Source organism: Psilocybe cubensis, chromosome 3 (assembly GCF_017499595.1).
Source record: "Psilocybe cubensis strain MGC-MH-2018 chromosome 3, whole genome shotgun sequence".
Taxonomy (NCBI): domain Eukaryota; kingdom Fungi; phylum Basidiomycota; class Agaricomycetes; order Agaricales; family Agrocybaceae; genus Psilocybe; species Psilocybe cubensis.
In genome coordinates, this window is record NC_063001.1 from 836,602 (window position 1) to 855,167 (window position 18,566).

General features: G+C 49.5%; 5 protein-coding genes across 5 annotated transcripts; 2 read left to right on the top strand and 3 right to left on the bottom strand.

Annotated features, from left to right (window-relative positions):
• Positions 1 to 4,643: 4,643 nt before the first annotated feature.
• Positions 4,644 to 5,265, bottom strand: JR316_0003058 (uncharacterized protein; the record flags this gene model as incomplete). The annotated part of the gene is made up of 4 exons (XM_047888839.1): positions 4,644 to 4,795; positions 4,856 to 4,962; positions 5,025 to 5,199; positions 5,250 to 5,265. The coding sequence occupies 4 exons, from the start codon at positions 5,263 to 5,265 to the stop codon at positions 4,644 to 4,646; spliced, it is 450 nt and encodes a 149-aa protein (XP_047751213.1).
• A 52-nt stretch (positions 5,266 to 5,317) lies between these two features.
• Positions 5,318 to 5,938, bottom strand: JR316_0003059 (putative peptidoglycan-N-acetylglucosamine deacetylase; the record flags this gene model as incomplete). Its single annotated transcript, XM_047888840.1, has 4 exons — positions 5,318 to 5,454; positions 5,518 to 5,529; positions 5,596 to 5,651; positions 5,841 to 5,938. The coding sequence occupies 4 exons, from the start codon at positions 5,936 to 5,938 to the stop codon at positions 5,318 to 5,320; spliced, it is 303 nt and encodes a 100-aa protein (XP_047751214.1).
• A 4,449-nt stretch (positions 5,939 to 10,387) lies between these two features.
• JR316_0003060 (Ribose-phosphate pyrophosphokinase 2) lies at positions 10,388 to 14,367 on the bottom strand (the record flags this gene model as incomplete). The annotated part of the gene is made up of 12 exons (XM_047888841.1): positions 10,388 to 10,407; positions 10,615 to 10,723; positions 10,866 to 10,986; positions 11,113 to 11,577; positions 11,628 to 11,667; positions 11,719 to 11,729; positions 11,975 to 12,048; positions 12,314 to 12,990; positions 13,052 to 13,226; positions 13,620 to 13,730; positions 13,866 to 14,053; positions 14,241 to 14,367. 12 exons carry the CDS (start codon positions 14,365 to 14,367, stop codon positions 10,388 to 10,390), a joined length of 2,118 nt encoding a protein of 705 aa, XP_047751215.1.
• Positions 14,368 to 15,469: 1,102 nt separating this feature from the next.
• Positions 15,470 to 16,213, top strand: JR316_0003061 (uncharacterized protein; the record flags this gene model as incomplete). The annotated part of the gene is made up of 4 exons (XM_047888842.1): positions 15,470 to 15,575; positions 15,600 to 15,688; positions 15,780 to 15,962; positions 16,067 to 16,213. 4 exons carry the CDS (start codon positions 15,470 to 15,472, stop codon positions 16,211 to 16,213), a joined length of 525 nt encoding a protein of 174 aa, XP_047751216.1.
• Positions 16,214 to 16,759: 546 nt separating this feature from the next.
• JR316_0003062 (uncharacterized protein) lies at positions 16,760 to 17,149 on the top strand (the record flags this gene model as incomplete). The annotated part of the gene is made up of 3 exons (XM_047888843.1): positions 16,760 to 16,913; positions 16,938 to 17,064; positions 17,131 to 17,149. 3 exons carry the CDS (start codon positions 16,760 to 16,762, stop codon positions 17,147 to 17,149), a joined length of 300 nt encoding a protein of 99 aa, XP_047751217.1.
• Between the last annotated feature and the right edge of the window lie 1,417 nt (positions 17,150 to 18,566).

Sequence of the window (18,566 nt, forward strand, 5' to 3'; positions counted from 1 at the left end):
TTGTACTCGACGTCAAATGGCTGACTCGACAACCGCGGAAGTCAACATCGGCGGATATCGCATCGACACACTGAAGGCCCACAATTGGATGCCGTGGAAGCGGCGCATGCTAGCAGTACTGGTGGACCTCGGACTGGAGAAATACGTGGACGGCACGTCGCTTCGACCAGGATCAGCGAAACCGAACGCACCCACGGCGGAAGAAATCGCAGCTCAGACAGCGTGGGATAAGGGAGATGCGAAAGCGCGATGCAGGATCGAACTCGCGTTAAGCGATGCGGAGATGGTACACGTCCTGGGAGCGCGCACGGCGCGCGAGATGTGGACGCAGTTGTGCACAGTGAAGGAATCCAAGGGACGACTCGGTGTTTTGGCGACACGACGAGCACTTTTCCGGGCAACCGCAGAGGAGGGATGCGACATGGCAGAGCATATCGCAAAGCTACGTCAATTCCAGGAGGAGCTGCACATCATGGGCAGCATTGTATCGGACGAAGATTTCGTCATGATTTTGCTCACCTCGTTGCCGGAATCTTGGGAGAATTATGCGTCATCCTTTTTGGGCTCGAGCGGGAATCGTCCTACGCTCACTTCGCAAGAGCTCGTTGGTGTTCTCCTTGAAGAAGCTCGTCGTCGGAAGGAGCGTGGAGGTGATGGTGCCGGAGGGACTACGCTTCAAGTTCGTGGAGGTCAAGGGTCGTCGGATGGAAAGGGTAATGGTTCGAGGGATGGCAGCGGCGGGAAGGAGTGCTATAATTGCCACAAGATGGGGCACATTTCGAAGGATTGCTGGGCGAAGGGCGGAGGTCGTGAAGGAAAGGGTCCGAGGGGGCGGAAGACGAAGAATAGAGGGCGGACGAATCAGGCTCGGGAGGACGTCAACACTACGCTCAACGATGAGGTTGCGTACCACACGTACTCGACGTCAAACTTCTCTCGTTACGACTGGCTTTACGATTCTGCAACCACCAGTCACGTTTGTCCCGTCCGTGAAGCCTTCATCGAGTATACGCCACTCGTTAATTCCTCCGTTCGTGGTGTCGGAAAGAGTCCAGCTATCATTGCAGGCCGCGGAACAGTCATCCTCAACTTCGATGTCGACGGGCAGACGATTACTCATCGTTTGAAAGACGTTTTACACATCCCTGAAGCCGAAAATGCTTTGATGTCGCTCGGAAGGTTTGAGAGGGATGGGAGGAGCTCGTCGTTTAAGAATGGGAAGGTTCTTTTGATGGATGCGAAGGATAAGGTTATTGGAAAAGGGTCGAAACGCGGTCAGATGTATATTCTTCACGCTCGCGCTCAGCTTAATTCAGGGGAACAGGTCAACTACGTCTCGCCAAAACTCACCTGGGATCAATGGCATCGTCGTTTTGGCCATATCTCAGTGTCGTCGTTGCAGAAACTCGTCCGGAACGATCTTGTCGTCGGTCTTTCCGTGGACGAAACGTCTATTCCATCCCCATCGTGCGAGGCGTGCATCCAAGCGAAGCAGACGCATAAACCTTTCCCTGGAGAAGCAGAAAATCGATCCACGGTTCCTGGAGAGCGAACCATGAGCGACGTATGGGGTCCTATCGGAACACGCTCGGTAAATGGATTTTATTACTACATTACGTTTATGGACGACGCGAAGCGATACAACGGCGTGGTTTTCTTGAAGGACAAGAAGGAGGCGGCGAAGGCGATTGAGAATCATGGGGAGCGAGTGAAGAGGAGGTTTGGGCAGTATCCGAGGTACATTCGCATGGACAATGGCAAGGAACTCGTGAACGAGCGGATTAAGAAGTGGGCGGCGGAGAGAGGCATTGAAATCGAGACGACGGCGCCATATTCCCCATCTCAGAACGGCGTCGCAGAGCGCTACAATCGTACGCTGTTGGAGCTAGCACGTGCGATGATTATTGCGAAGAATTTACCTCTCTTTCTCTGGGACGAGGCGGTCAATTACGCGAATTATTTACGCAACCGCGCGCCTACTCGAGCACTCGACGACAAGACACCATATGAAGGCTGGCACAACAAGAAACCGGATGTTTCTCACCTTCGGGAGTTCGGATGCGATGTATGGGTGTTAGACGAGACGAAGGGGCTTTCGAAGCTCAAGCCACGGTCGAAGAAGATGGTATTCGTTGGTTTTAACGAAGGCTCGAAGTCTGTGCGTTATTACGATCCCAAATCGCGCACAGTGAAGTCATCGCGAAACGTATCGTTTAACGAAAACGAAACGCCGCAGAACGTCGAAATTCCTGGATTATCGTCTGAGGGGGAGCGTAACGAATCGACAGACGTTAAATCCAGCGAAAACGAGCCAGAAACCGTCAAGAACGAACCTATTTCGTCTACAGCATCGATTCCACAGCCCAGCATACGTCGATCAGCTCGTGAACACAATTTTGTTGATTACAAGAAGGCAAACAACCCGAATGCTCGTTTACCGACTACACGATCCCAAACGACTCTAAACGCACCACAAATCGCTACAAAATCGACCGAGACCTCGAGCGCAAAGTCTACAGCAACGGAGCAAGCAAACATTGTCAAAGAACAGCTGTGGGGCGCGATTTTAGACGATTCGGAACGTGTCTTTGCCATGCGCGAATTGGACGTACCTCGGACACTTGAAGAAGCTTTGGAAAGCTGTGAGGCAGCTGCGTGGAAGGCAGCTATGGACGAAGAAATTGAGACGCTTTTACGGATGGGTACTTGGGAGATGATGAAGATTCCGGATGGAAGGAAACTGGTTGGATGCCGTTGGGTCTACGCGAAGAAACGGGACGAAAACGGGAACGTCATCAAGTACAAGGCCCGACTAGTCGTTCAGGGATGCTCTCAGAGACCTGGTACAGACTACAGCGAGGACGGAACATTCGCACCAGTCATGCGATTCGACACGCTACGCTCGCTACTCGCATATTCGGCCGTACACAATCTCAAGATGCGTCAATTCGATATAAAGGGTGCATATTTGCATGGTTACATCTCGGAGGAGATATATATGGTCCAACCACCCGGTTATGACGATGGCACTGGTCAGGCATGCCGTCTCATTCGTTCGCTTTACGGTCTCAAGCAGGCAGGAAACGTATGGAACCATGAACTCGATAACGCTCTCACTTCATTCGGTTTTACGAAACTCAAGAGCGATTACTGCTGCTACATCCGTCGAGCTGAAAACGGCGATTTTACGATTTTGGTTACCTGGGTGGACGACATAATCAGTTTCTCAACAAACGACTCGCTCAACGACCAGCTGGAGCGAGAATTAGGCTCGAAATTCGACGTTAAATCGATGGGTCAGCCCTCGATGATGCTAGGATTCAAGCTCGAGCAAAAGGACCATTACATTTCGCTCTCGCAAGCACACTACATCGACAAACTCCTCGAGAAGTTTGGTTTACAAGACGCGAACCCCGTTTCGACGCCTATGGACCCGAACGTGCGATTGGATAAGGATGAAGGTGTTCGGGAGGATGGAGACGGTCAGGGGGAGGTTAATTCGCGTTTAGGATTCAGTTATGCAACGGTCATCGGCTCGCTCATGTATCTGGCACTCGGAACTCGTCCAGACATCGCGTTTGCGGTATACAAACTCGCGCAATTCACCAGCAAGCCGAAATCGACTCATTGGACCGCTGTCAAACGTATATTTCGTTATCTGAAGGGCACGCGCAATCACAAACTTACTTACGGCGGCGATTCGCAAGTTTTGGACGTAAATCTCAATGTTTATTGCGACGCCGATTGGGCTGAAAACTACGATCGGAAATCAACTAGCGGATACGTGGTTACGATAGCAGGCGGCGCTGTGGCATGGAGCTCGAAGAAACAGAATACGGTCGCACTTTCAACCGCTGAAGCCGAATACGTTTCCACAACGCATGCGGCGAAGCAAGTCTTATGGCACCGCTCACTCTTCACGGAGCTCGGTTTCCACATTCCATCAACGTCAACCATCTTTACCGACAATACGGCAGCCATTTCGATTGCGCATCATCCAGAATTCCATGCCCGTACGAAGCACATTGACATTGCATTTCATTTCCTACGCGACTTGGTGGAGAAGAAGACGCTCGACACGGTTTACATCAACACTTCAAACAATTTGGCAGACGTTTTCACAAAGGCTTTACCTCGCGTTGCACACGATGGTTTCACGTTGCAGTTGGGAGTTTTGGCCGACTAAGGGGGAGTGTTGGAATGATAGTCGGCGAGCGACTTGGTCGCTAAGTCGTTATCTTCCTCTTGTAGTTTATCTTATCATATTTTTTCTAGATTATTCTACTATAGGTTCCGTAGTTACTGTAGGTACAACCGTGTAGCTACGTCGTGAATCTACATCTTTTACCACCACTGCGCATTATACTTACAACAATACCTATTGAACGAAATGCAAAGGAGTGACACTGTAAAAGCTAGTTATTATGAAAATGTCCAATTACGAAGCAGGATTTCATGATTAGAAGTGATAGGAAGATCATGAAGTAAAGTAAAAACTAATAAACCGGTAACAAGGATTAGATTGTCCACAGTTCAGTCCAAAGTTCAACGGAAATGTCCAAGATAGCTGCAAACTAACAGTCAAATTAACAGTGCCAGGAAGACTGCGAGTAAGCTTCAAGGTCAGAATTCAAACAATTAAATCAAGTCAAAGAAACACGAACATCGCGAGGAGAAGGTGCAACAACGCTCTGGTAAGCAGGCTTTCCAAGGCACTCTGCAACAGTTACAAGCCTATACCCAGCTGCCTTCAACTGCTGGATGGCATATGGCAACACCTGGTGTGCCGTGGTTTCTAAAACAAGTTTGGGCGCTTACTCAGCACCGCATCTCACAGGAAGAAAGATGAAAATACCAATTGTCTCGTGATTGAGGGCCAAGATGGTGCTTGGGTGGGCGCTAATTCGGCTGCTGTAGGTGTTCTTAGAAGATTGGACAGAGGCACCGGTGGAGTCTCCGGAGCTGGATGTATTTGTGTTTCGTCAATGTGGCAGCGATGTCAAGGGAAAGCAAAGGAAACGCACTCCAAGTCCCAGATGACAACGCCTTGACCACGGATGCCGGAAGCATCGAGGACCATACTATTGTAGTTTCCATATGCTATTTCCAGATCAGCGGTCACCGGTGTCGAATCGAGAACAGGATACTCACGAGGACGCATGAACGCTGGGTAAGCGCCAGTTATCCTGACCAGGGCCTCTAAGAAAATTCAAGAACATTTCAAAGTGAAAACTCCAATCGGTACTCACGCTCAACACGCCACATTTCGTCGTGGACTAAGGAAAGCTTAGTCGAGCTAAATCATAAAAGACAGAAACTAAACTGAAGGCTCGCTTTGATCCCATGTAAGCGTGTTCAGGTCCTTGTGCGCCCATGTGTGCGAGGCAAGCTGGTGTCCATGGTTGTATGCGTATTTGACACGGTCCACATTAGCCTGATCGTATATACAGCCCCCTGCACGAGCACATGGAAATCATAAATAACCCTGACCAACCGTATCCCGTTGCAATTGCTTACAGTTGTTGCCATCTAAAGTAGATCAACCAAAGCGCGAAGTTAATGCCGAGATGGCAAAATGAAAGCATAACAACTTACTGACGAAGAAAGTGCCTTTGGCACCCGCAGCGTCGAGGGCGTTCACAATGTCGTAGCTATGATGTTATCGTCAGAACACGGTCAAGTTCCGGGTACGAAGAAGAATGTCAGTTTACGTGTATGAATACGGCCCGTCATCCTGATGTGAAACGAGTCTTCGTCGTCAGCGACAACCGAATGGAATTACATAGAAAATACGTACAAAAGTTATTGCAACAGTATTGGGTGTGGTGCATTTAGTGTACACAGTCGCTGCACGTCGCTCAAGAGTAGAGTTAGTAGGTAAAGCCTGGGTGCCCAAGAATGCCAGACAGAGCGTGGTGAGGGCAGCAAGTGAGATCATGATTTGTCGCGCGCGTTCGGTGTAATGTTAGATTGGTGTGTTCGTGGAGGGGGAGAGGGGGGGGGATGGAGAGTTACTTGAGAGTCAAAAACTTGGAAAAATCCTCACTCCACCTTCATGTCTTTATACGTTTTGTAAAAAGACAGAATCTGGAGGCTCGCTTATTCGGCTCACCGCTCATTGTGGTCTAGCTACATACCCCAGTGGTAGCGATCAGGGCTTGATAGAAGAGTCAGCCAGGATCGGCAGCAAAACATTACGGCTCTACACACCATCCACGCAGATCCATGCCATAACATCCGTGTCTCGAGTAAGTTTCCAACAAGAACGGGGGAGCGCATCCAATCCGAGCGTGCCCTTCTAGACTCTGTCCTCAACAAGCACCCAGACAGCAATCAGCCAAGAGCATACCAAGAGGTTCATTCGTAAAAACAAATTGCGTGTTATTTTTAGCGCCGACATAGGTCACCTAAAGGCGCGTTAACGGCGCGCGCGCGATACTTGACCCCAGAGAGCGTTCGAGCCGTCCCGGATCTCAGACTCAGAGGATCCGAGAGAGGGCTATACTTCAAGTTCCAGATATTCCAGCGTTCACTGAGCCCAGACGACAATTGAAAGTCAGCGGAAATCTAGCCTTCGACTCTTGATGTACGTGTTGTGACTCTCCCGCTCGGACTCTCCGCAGAGTCGCTGACTCGAGTCAGAGTCGGAGTCTGTGCCTCGTTCTATAGGCTTGGAGCCTTGGACACCCTGAAGACCCAAGACTCATGATCAAGCACCGGGACCGGCCAACAGAGCCCTTCTCTCCCATCCCAATATCTTTGTCAATAAGAGATAACAGTGCTATTGTATTGGCACTTACCAATACCCGCATTCTGATTCTGCATCCCTCTCGTACTTTTACGATTTACATATCGTTTCCCCGATTCCCGATAGTGTCGGTCGCTGGGCAGGCCACAAAACATATCGTAGCACATTGGTGCAGTGTCATCGCTCTCGAAACTGAGTCAACGGACCATGGCCATGGATCATTGATATCGGGATGTATAGTCAGATATGTATATGGGTGATTAATTTAAATTCAATAGACACATATGCGATAGTAGACTCGTACCATGCTGATACAGGCGCCCGTGCGGAGTCAGAGTGAGAAATACAACGCGATGTCGTCTTGTAATTTGTATATGAAGCACCATTGCGTTGCTCTCGCCTTGCGCATACGTGTGTGCGTCGATTTCGAAATGAATTTATTTCTGAGAAGTTTGGGTATGAAAGGCCATCGCTAGCCACAATTTCTAGTACCATCCATCGCATCTTGACCGCAGCCACCGCATTGTGTTCATTGACTTTTATTTTAGTTGCAGCGCTGTCGAGAACCTCACGTAGATAGACTGTAACGATGACGCTATCTTAAACAAAGAGTAAAATCAGGAACCAAAAAAAATAAGCATGAACGTACCAGCTGAGCTTGATCACCCAGAACGAACACTTTGAGCACTCAATACTCGCAATTGAATGAATAAATCCAGACGCTGACTCGGATAACAGCAGATGATTGTCATATCTCTATCATATCGCATGATACAAAAATTCCGTCAACTCATTCGGTTAAAGCAAGATCATAATGTACCGCACTCACCAACCTGCCAGACCGCTTTTTCGGGGCTCCTGGGGCCATCTACCAGCGGGAGCGCGACACGCATATACACATAAAGCCTGGATGTAACGATACCCAAGGCAAGTAAGCATAATGATGATGATGACAGTGCAAGGCAAATGTGCCAGTGCCAGTGCTTGGCAGCCGCCGTTGGGCAAGCGGCAAAGCGCGCTTTAAGGTTGTCTGTCGATTCTCGTGTCCCATTCAAGACTACAAGACCGAGTAAGCCGATGCAAACCATAACGTCACATTGCAAAAGTCTGCAAAACAAGTGCAAGTGAAGCAGAAGAAAGAAAAAAGAAAAGATGCTCTAAGGCCTAATCATGAGTCTGATCCAAAATCAAACAGCGCCTCATACGTATTCTGAACAAGCCCTGATCAAGTTTTTGCATATTGAATCTGAATCTGACCCTGAATCCAATGGCGGCGCCCAAACCGGGTTACAACTCAGTACTCAGTACGAAAGGGAAGAACCCTCATCACGCACACGCTTCAAAACCACCCATCCCATCTTATGAAGAAGCAGCCGCCAAAGCCGAGCAAGTGGCACATTGGCTGATGCACGCCCCACGTCCCAACTGAAATTCGAAATTCACAACAGTCTCAAGCTCACTGGTGCGAGACTGTCAGAAATGACACAAGCCAAAGCATATAGACACACAAGAGCAGAAAAAAACAAACTTTTACAATGCACGACGGTGAAGAACGAAAGTACGAATACTAAAGGAATGGCCACCACCTTCCTGGGATCCCTGACAAGGCTATATTCAAATCACAATGGCGGAGAGACACCACACCAACAATTCGACTGTATGGTATCATAATGGCTGCGTGACGGAAGTTAAAAAAAAAAAAAAGTTCATCGACACGCTGAACCAGCGCCTTAAAGTGAACATAACAATGTGCAAGCCAAGGTATCGCAAAAAGGCCACACTGGCAGGCGCATGGACGGTACAACAAACATGGAGAGGCACAAGCCAGGTCTGCTCACCACACACCCATCACCGAAGCCACCTGTGAAAGGATTGGATTAAAGTCCCACACCTAGTGCGTAAAAGCGCTTCTTCTCGGTGATTTGATACATGGGTTACTGTTCTACTGACATCGGGGTGTAAATCCCCGGAAACCCAAGCGGGCAGTAAGTCGAAGAGACAACTCAAAAATTCGATAAGACTCCGAGTGGAAGGCTGTCTCTTCTGACAGCCTCACTGACGGCACACGGCGGAGAGGGCAATGCGGTCTTCGTTGCGTATCGAGTAGATCAGTACATCTTGTATCATTACGTAGATTAATAGAATATTTCTCACCTTCGTTGCGTATCGAGTAGATGAGGCAACGAAGGTGATTATTTCCCTTTTTACTTTCTCGGCCTCAATTCCTCAACTGTTGCTTAGCGAGCCCGGTCTGGGTCTCGCGCTTTGGTGCGTTTTGTCTGCGTCGTGAGCCTGCAGGCTTACACCGAGTCGAGAGAGGGGCAGAGACTGTAAATTGAGGCGAGAGATAAGGGGGAAAACTAGAAAAGCTTGAACGAATATTCAGTATTTAGTACTTTAGTATTAGAGAAATTAGAGAAGTATGCATAACTTGAAAAGCTTTCACGGGTGATGGCACTGGGTAATGAAAATCTCAGGGCAATTCCTTAATCTCTCCCTTATCTTATCCGTAGATGAATACGCCCACAAAGCCTCATCGACATCGTTGAAGTCCCCAACCAATTTGTTTTATTCCATTCCATTCCACTTTATTCAACTTTTATTTAATCGTAGAAATACACTATACCCACCCCCGGGCCTCCCCCTCCGCCCTTCCCCTTTTCAGGAATCCACAATTCCACAATTTTAACAGTCCACAGTCCATCACAACCACATAACCGCGCATTGCAAAAGTGGAACGGGGAGAAGGGGTTCGAGGTTCGAGAGGAGGAAAGTGGAGAGAAAAGGAGGGTAGAATTCTAATCGATCTAAACACCCAATATACACCTCCCACAACTCCACAAAAGAAGGAGAAGAGGGGACACGAGAAGAGGTGAGAAGAGAAGAGGACAGGATAGAAACATGACGACACAAAGACAAAAGACACAAACAAAAAAAAATGAACACAAAACAAAAATTCGACGAACAATTTTTTGAGATAGAAATAAAAAAAGACTCGATATTTAATGTTAAATGTTGACGCTGCTGACGTTAATGTTTTTGACGCTGTTGACGCTAATGTTGACGCTGTTGACGTTAATGTTCTTGTTCTTGTTGTTGATGCTTCCAATTGTCCAAATTGTGTAATGTCCATACCCATACCCATACCCTTCCTTATCCAACCTTATCAATATCCCCCTCCCCCTCCTCCCCCCCTCCTCGTATTTTCAATCTACTCAAACCCTCCTCCACCCCCTCCTATTTTCTTTTCTACTCAACCCTTCAACCTACAACCCCCTCAAAGAATCTCAACACTCGCCCCACTCGTCTCCGCCCACTCCCCAAAGAGAAGACTAATACTCTCCCCATTATGCGTCCTCCTAATACTCTCCGCAATCGTCGGGCTCACGTCGATTGTGATCAGCTTTTTGCATAGGTTCTGGTGCTGCTTTTGCGGGATCGTGTTGGTGACCTTTGTATTGTAACATTTTGAATTTAGAAAAGTGGGCAAAGTGAAATGGGGGAGAGGGGGGAGGTGTAAGAGTGAGAGGAGGCAGGAGACAGGAGGGAAGAGGGAGGGAGGAAAAAAAACGCGTTAGCTTCCACCCACAAAAAAATAACATCAATTCACATACCACCAACAAATCAATAGGCAGCTCATCAATCATACTCATATTCGTCTCCGAGAGCAGCCCTTCAGGAGCAAAAAGTACAAGGCAACGCAACGCAACGCAACAAAAAAAACGCAGGAAACCAAACCGTCAGCCTTCCAAGCAACACAAAGAAACAAAAGCGAACAACGGATAGCAGAGGATAGAATAGGGATAGGATAGCAGAGGATAGGATAGGAGAGAATAGGGAGAGGAGAGAATAGGAGAAAAACGCACCATGCGAAATCAACGCATATATCGACTTTGCGCCCTTTTCATGGAGCGTTTTGACAGCCATCGTGAGCGTGTTGCCCGTATCGATCATATCGTCCACCAGAATCGCTACCTGTCCATCATCATAAAATCATCATCATCAGTATCATCATCAGCATCATCCATCGTCATCACCAAAAAAAACGCGAAAAACGCCCGCATAACATAACACAGCATAACAGAAACAGCAGCACTGAACAGAAATATGTGCACACCTTATCCTGCACATCACCAACGAGAATCTCCATATGCTCCGGCGCAGAGAGCGATTTCCCGTTTCGCTTTCGGTGGATGATGGCGAATTCGACGCCGAGTTTGTCAGCCATTGCAGTCGCACTATATAAATAGAGGTGTTCAAAGATACGTCAGTTCGAAAGCTCCGAAGATTCGAAACGAAGGAAGGAAAAGAAACGAAGGATTGAGCGGAGAACAAGAACAATAAACACACGCTAACCCACGCACCGTTTCGCACCGCCCGCATCAGGACTGACAATAATCCCATCCCTCCACCCCGCAATCTCCCTCTTGATATACCCAACCATCAACGGCTCCGACCACAAATTATCCACCGGAATATCAAAAAACCCCTGAATCTGACTCGCATGCAGATCCATTGTAATAACATGATCACACCCCGCCACAACCAGCATATTCGCCACAAGCTTCGCCGTAATCGGCGCCCGACTCTTATCCTTCTTATCCATCCTTGCATACGGGAAACAAGGGATAACAGCCGTAATCCGCCTCGCCGACGCCGTCTTGCACGCTGAGATCAGAATGAGGAGTTCCATGAAGTTGTCGTTGACGTCGTCGCATCCGGACTGGATGATGAAGACGTCTTCGTCGCGCACGGACTCGGAGATTTTGACGTTGATTTCGCCGTTGGAGAATTTTTTGACGGTGACGGGGACCAGGGGCACGTTGAGCCTGTTGGGTTGGGTTATGGAGGGATGCGCGACTCGTGGAGACGGGCTCACCGCTCGGCCACAGCTTGGGCGAGCTCGGGGTGGCTATTCCCTGTGTGTGGAATCAGGGGCTGGTCTCGCTGTACCCCAACACAAAACATACCTGCAAGAATCCTGATAGAGTTGTTGTGATACATGGCAGAACAGACAGAGACAACTTTGATAGACGACAATAAAAAAGATGAGAGGATATAAACTATTGCATAGATCAAGAAATAAAAGAAACAAATGGGTGGGTGCAAGTACAGAGAGAAGAAGAGGAGAAGAGGGGAAAAATCCGATCGGCTAAATGGAAAAACGAAAATTATCACAAGAATCACATTTATTTGGCTCTACACTGCTCCGCAAACATTACGCACAGCCACAGTGACTGCATTCCCCTCCCGCGAGCCAATACGGCGGGGCTGCTATTGGCTGCAGAGGTAACGGGGGCCTATTGGTATTAATCAATCAATCAGAGTGTAAGCAAGAGACCCAGTCGGAGACGTAACGATCCATGGTCGGCTGAACGTAAGAAATTGTGCATACCGCACGTACATAGTCGGCGATCGGTGTTCGCACCCTTCCATTGAGCGATCTGATTATAATCGAATTCGCAATTCAAGCAATACACCAGCACAATCCATTAACAAAAAATAGCATAACAATGCACAAAACTGGAACTGGAACTGCACAAAACTACAAACTCAAACACCAACCCCCGACCGAATCGTAATATTCTCAACGACATACTCCGAATCCGCATATCCCAAAACGCGAGGCAGAAGCGCACTATCCAAAAAAAACACATCAGCAATCCATCCCATAACACAATGCGCAATGACAGAGACTAACCTATTCAACCCTTTAACAGCCATAATCTGCGCAGAATTGTAATTCGCGAGTCCACGGCCAACTTCAATTACATCACTCTCGCTGATTTCCTTCTCCCTCTGCTTCTCCTCTCCCTCCCCCTCCTCAAACCTCGAACTCAACTCCTCCTCTTCCTCCCTCCCCCCCGCCAAAACAACAACCCTAACAGCCTGCCCCGCCGCAAACACCCCAACCACACCCAGCACCCCAACAGCCAACAACCGCCCCCCACTCTCCCTCTTCGCCAACACCTCATACGCACCCCCATCAACCACCACGCTCCCCGACGGATTCAGCGTATTTCGCGTCCACGCTTTCAAATCGCGCAGCGGCGTAGGCGAAGCGAGGAACAGCGTATGCGGCGGACGCGGGAGGACGCGGTCTATGATTTTGAATACGTTTTGTGGGGATTGGCTTGTTGTGATTACTGTTGTTACTCCCGCTGCAGTTGCTATTTCCGCTGCGATTAGCTTGGTCTCCATACCACCCGTACCGAGACTTGATCCTAGCGTATTCGTACTGACTGCATCCAAAGAATAAAATTTAAAAAAATAAATGAAATAAAAAAAGAAACCACAACTCACCTTCCCGCCTAATCCCAGCAACACTCTCAACGACCTCAATCATCCTCGCACCGGGCTCCTTCCTCGGGTTCGCCGTATACAGCCCGTCCACGTCCGTCAATAGGAAGAGGTAGTCCGCGTGGATCATGGAGGAGGTTATAGCGGAGAGTGTGTCGTTGTCTCCGAATTTGATTTCCTGTTGGTTTGGATATGGATTTGCATTCGCATTTGTGTGACATACGAGTTAGCTTGGTGTAAAGAAAGAAAGAAAGGACAAGGAATATACGCACACTAACAGAAACTGTATCATTCTCATTCACAATCGGCACCACGCCCATACTCAACAGCTCATTGAGCGTGTTCACAGCGTTCAAATATCGCGTTCGCTAGATGTGAAAAAGATAAATTGGAGTGAGTATCGGTGAACGTTAAGAGAGATTGGGAAACAGGAAAAATAGGAATGGGCAGGTAGACAGAGATACATCGACACGACGCGTAAAACGAGAGCGCGCGCGCCTTCTCGAACAACAGCAAAAAGCAAGAACAACAGCAAAAAAAAAGAACAAAAACAAAGACAAAAAAAACTCACATCAGAAATATCCCCCCTCGTCAAAAGAATCTGCGCAATAGGCTGTTCGAGCTGGCTGAACAGGTTATCCCACAGCGCTATAAGTCTGCCTTGGCCGATGGCTGCTAGTGCCTGTCCAAGTCCAAGAGTAAAGTAATAAAAAAAGGAGGGGAAAGCATCAGCGTCAGCGTTCACAGTTCATAGCTCGTATAAATCGAGACACGCACGAGCGTCACTCGACAGAACAAAAAAAACACACAAACGCACCTGTTTCCCAACAAGACTCCCCGGCCTCCTCTCCATCCTCATCCTCCTCATCCCCACCCCAATCGCACCCGAGCTAACCAGCACAACGCGATGCCCGTGCCTTTTCAGATCGACGACGACTTCGACGATGGCGGATAGTTTGGAGAGGAGGGGTTGGTGGGTTGTTTCGTGTACTATTGAGGATGTGCCTGTTGGTGGGGTGGGTGAGTATGGATGGGGTGAGTTATGTATGGAACAGGGTGGAGGAGGGGATGGGGGGTGGAGGTGGTGGTGAGGAGGAGGAGGGGGATGAGTGGGTGTGCGCAGGAGGACGAGGGGGCGAGGGGGACGAGAAGGAGGGAGGAGGGATGAATCAACGCGTCTACAAACACTCACCGAGTTTAATCACGATCGTCTGCGGTGGCACACCGTTCCGCGGGAGGGTAGACGCGGGCGCCGGGGCGGGGGTGGTGGAAGGCGCGGGGGTCGCTGGTGATGGTGTCGGCGGTGACGGTGAATGCATATCGTTGGTATTATGCTTATGGTCATGTGATTACAATGTCAAAGTCAAGGAAAGGCGATGTGTGATGTCGGGGGTGCGGTAGTGGCAGTGCGTTAGTGTTGTCGGGGTGCGGTAGTGGTAGAAGAATGCCCTTTGCGATGGATGCGTGGTGGTGTGTGGTAGTGCCGACGGTGGTAATCAAGCTCCTAAGAACACCGCAAAGCAAAAAGCTAAAGTAAAGAAAAGGAAGAGTATCAGCACTGAGCAAATCAAGTCAAAGATCGATGACGAACAAGAACGAGAACGAGATGTCGATGACGCCGAAACCAAAAAATTTAGCCGGTCGTAATAAAGAGTACGTACCGGTACAAGTAAGTACGCGTTCGAGTCCGCGTCCGAGTCCGAGCTATTCAACCCGAAGTGTTTGGTGACAATGTGTTTGGTGTCGGCGGTGACGGCCCGCTGTTTGGCAGGCAATCAGCTAGGCGCGTCAATCGTGTCTCAGTAGACTCGCCCAGTTCCTGCTTTGTTCACCCTCCTCTCAGCCGCCTGCACCATGCATTCTCTCCTCCCATCCTCACTTAGCCGGCGTGTCGTGTAGGGCCCGACTTGCCTCTCTGCGCAGCGACGAGCGAGCGTTGGCGTCCGCGCGTCGTCGACTCGACATCTGTGGAAGTGGGTTAGCAGCGGTGCACTTCCAAGGTGCGTCAGTAGCTCGTTGTGATGCTTACCATTACTCATCGCACCACCGATCCCTGTAGCCTGCCTCTCCTGTATCAGTAATCCCGCCCAATACTCATCAACCCCTCCCGCTCAGCGTCAACACTCTCCACCGCCTCGCATCCTCCGCAGTTCCGCCCATCGTATCCACTTTGACGACGCCCTCAGACGTTAGCATCTGTCCATCGATGAGCGGTTGCAACTTACTATTACAGTCTACCCCTATCATTGCATCAATCCCGTGCCAGAACTCAATGGAGAACTGGAGGGTGCGCTTCCAAACTCGGTCAGTAAATTTCATGACAGTTATCGGGCAGCTGCTTACCCTCTTTCATCGTGTCGCCACCCTATCCAGAAAGCATCGGATCAACAAGCACCCGCCGTCAGTTTCCTTCAACCCACCATGGCAGAGGAGCGGGATGGAACCCTCGGGACGGCATCAAGACCGTCTCGAGTCCTTTGGCGTGGTTTCATTGCAGAGGCGGGCAGAGGAGATTGGCTAGGAGAAGGTGCGTCAGTAAATTACATGTCAGTTATCATGACTCTGCTTACCGTCGTTGCTGTTGCTTTTGAACTGTCCAGCAAGTATCAGATCAAGCATCACGCACCGTCAGTTGCCCTAGTACTAACCGTGTCCAACGCGTACCGTAAGAGCCAGCACGCATCGCCAATCACCCTCGACACTCGTATCAACCGTTATTTGCCATCAACAGTCGCAGCGGCCCGTCGAGAGCGAGGTGGATCAGTCAGGATGCATCAAGACCGTGTTTCGTCCCTCGCAGTCCACTCTGCATCGATGGCGAGAGGCACAGCTCGCTGTCGGGTGTGCCCACGGCGTCCTTTTCATTGTTACAAAGGCGGGCGGAGGAGAATTGTCAGGTGAATCCACGTCCAAGGTGCGTCAGTACGTTGTATGGCAGTTATCCTACTGCTGCTTACCATCGTCGTTGTTGCTTTGACCTGTCCAGCAAATATTTTATCAACCAGCTCACACCGTCAGTCGACCTCAAAGCTCACCGTGGCCAGTGCGTATTCTAACCATCAGCACTCATTATCAATCACCCTCAATACTCGTATCAACCACCATCCATCGCTATTCACCCACAACAATCGAGGCGGCCGAGAGATCGAGAGCGGGATGAAATAGTCGGGAGGCATTAAGGCCGTCTGTATCGTCCATCTCGGTATCAATGGCGAGGGGTGCCCCTTGCTGTTGGGTAGGGACCAGGCGTCGTTTTTGGTCGTTACAGAGGCGGGCAGAGGAGAATCACAAGGGGAATCTACGTCCAAGGTGCGTCAGGTAGATTTTATGACAGTCATCGGCTGCTTACCTCGTTTATCGTGTCGCCGTTCAGCCTATCCAGCAAGCCTCAGATTAACCAGCAAGCACCGTCAGTTGCCTTCAACACTCACCGTGGTACAAATATCGCATCGACCCGCATCCACCGTTATTCGCCATCAACAATCGCCGTGGCCGAGAGATCGTGAGCGGGATGAAATAGTCGGGAAGCATCAAGGCCGCGTATTGTCCATCTCTGTATCAATGGCGAGGGGTGCCCCTCGCTGTTGGGTAGGGACCAGGCGTCATTTTTGGTCGTTACAGAGGCGGGCAGAAGAGAATCACAAGGGGAATCTACGTCCAAGGTGCGTCAGTAGATTGTACAACAGTCATCGGCTGCTTACCTCGTTTATCATGTCGCCGTTCACCCTATCCAGCAAGCGTCAGATTAACCAGCAAGCACCGTCAGTTGCCCTCAACACTCACCATTGCACAGACCTTAGGAGCGGATTTGGAGTCCGGTGGATCCAACTTGGTGACAGAGGCGGGCGGAGAATCCACTTCCAAGGTATGTCAGTAAATACTTTGTCAGTTATTCTTCTGTTACTTACCATCGTTTATCGTGTCGACACCGTCTTGTACCTTTCCAGAAACCTTCCTATCAACCCCACACGCTGTCAGTCGTCATGGCGGATGGGTCGAGAGGACGTCCTGTCAAGGTGCGTCGTCAGCGTTGTGCGTATCATAGGAGTGCTGACTCACAAAATCACGCCTTGTCTGTGCAGCGAGAAGCGGAGTGAGTAGCAGCGCGTCGTTGGGTGGGTGCAACTCACCGTTGCGGGCAGGGCGGGACAGGTTAGGAGGACGTTCTGTAGAGGTGCGTCGTCAGTGTTGAACTACCCAGAATCGCCTCGGCGTCGTGTCGATATCACTCACCGTCGCGTCAAACAACGCCTGTGGAGTACTCAACATCAGCGCCATCGAGAACCAGCCACAGAGCTTACCGTCTGCCCGAACGCGCCATCCAAGCCCAAAGAGAAAAGAAGAGGAGAGCTGAAGAGGCAGAGGAGAGTAGGCGGTGAGGGGATGAAGAATGCCAGCAAGGTGCGTGGTCTTTATATACCCGCGTCGGGTTCTAGTACGCCTGTGGATATGTCGTAAGTAGTCCGCAAAAATGAAATATACAGAATCTTTGTTTTTTTTTGGGTGTCGCTTGTTAGTGCGGATTCGGATTCGGGTTACGCGAGTGTGGTCCGATTGTCCGTGTGTGTCGAGATTGTAGATTCGATGTGATTCCTCCGTTTGCATTTGGGATAATTGAGAAACTGGGTGGTTGTGTTGTATGGGTTTCATGCTTTCGTTCGTTTGAGCTGATACGGATGCATTGCGCTCAACAGAGTATTATATCCAATTCAATACAAAATAAAGATTTGCAACACAACAAGACTCAAACCAGGACCATACAACCCATTGCACAAGTACTAGGTTCATGAAGTACGCCATTTCACCCGAAATACCAATAACGAGACTTCAGCACCAAATCCCCTCGAACAACCTTCCACAATGTTCAAATGCTTCACGACTCGGGGAAACCAGTACGTACATTCAATCCACCACCCATACGTACGCTACACATAAACACATAAACCACACATTCTAGCTCTCCCGGAGTGCGGACACTTGCTCTGTAGTCAACACCCGCAGAACTTGTCTTCTGCACAGCGACAGATTAATTGAACGCCGCTGTCTTCCTCCGATCTGACGTTATGGATAGCCGAGGTGGTGAAATTCCGGAACCGAAGGAAAAGGAAAGCGGTTGGAATGGGGTGGAATGCGGATTTGGGAGAGGAGGTGCAGATTTGGTTGGGAGGAAACTGTGTGAGATGTTTCGATGGTTCTGCGGGGTGGATGGTTTGGAGGGGTAGAGTTGAGAGGTATCGTTACCCCTGTTGGCTCTCTAGAGGTGTGTGTTTCGAGCAAAAGGTGTTATTTGCGCTGTATGTAGACATGCACGTTCTCGGCGCTTATTTGGAGTTGATACCCAGTACGAATGTTTTCATCACACTCCGAGCTCAGAAAGACTCAAAGACATACTCACATACTCAATAGGACTTACAATATCCCTTAGGGGCTACCCGACACTGAAAACCCATGTAAATCCGTTATTCCAGCAATGAGGGCATTCGGCTCAATAAACACACATGCAATACGAAACCAGACA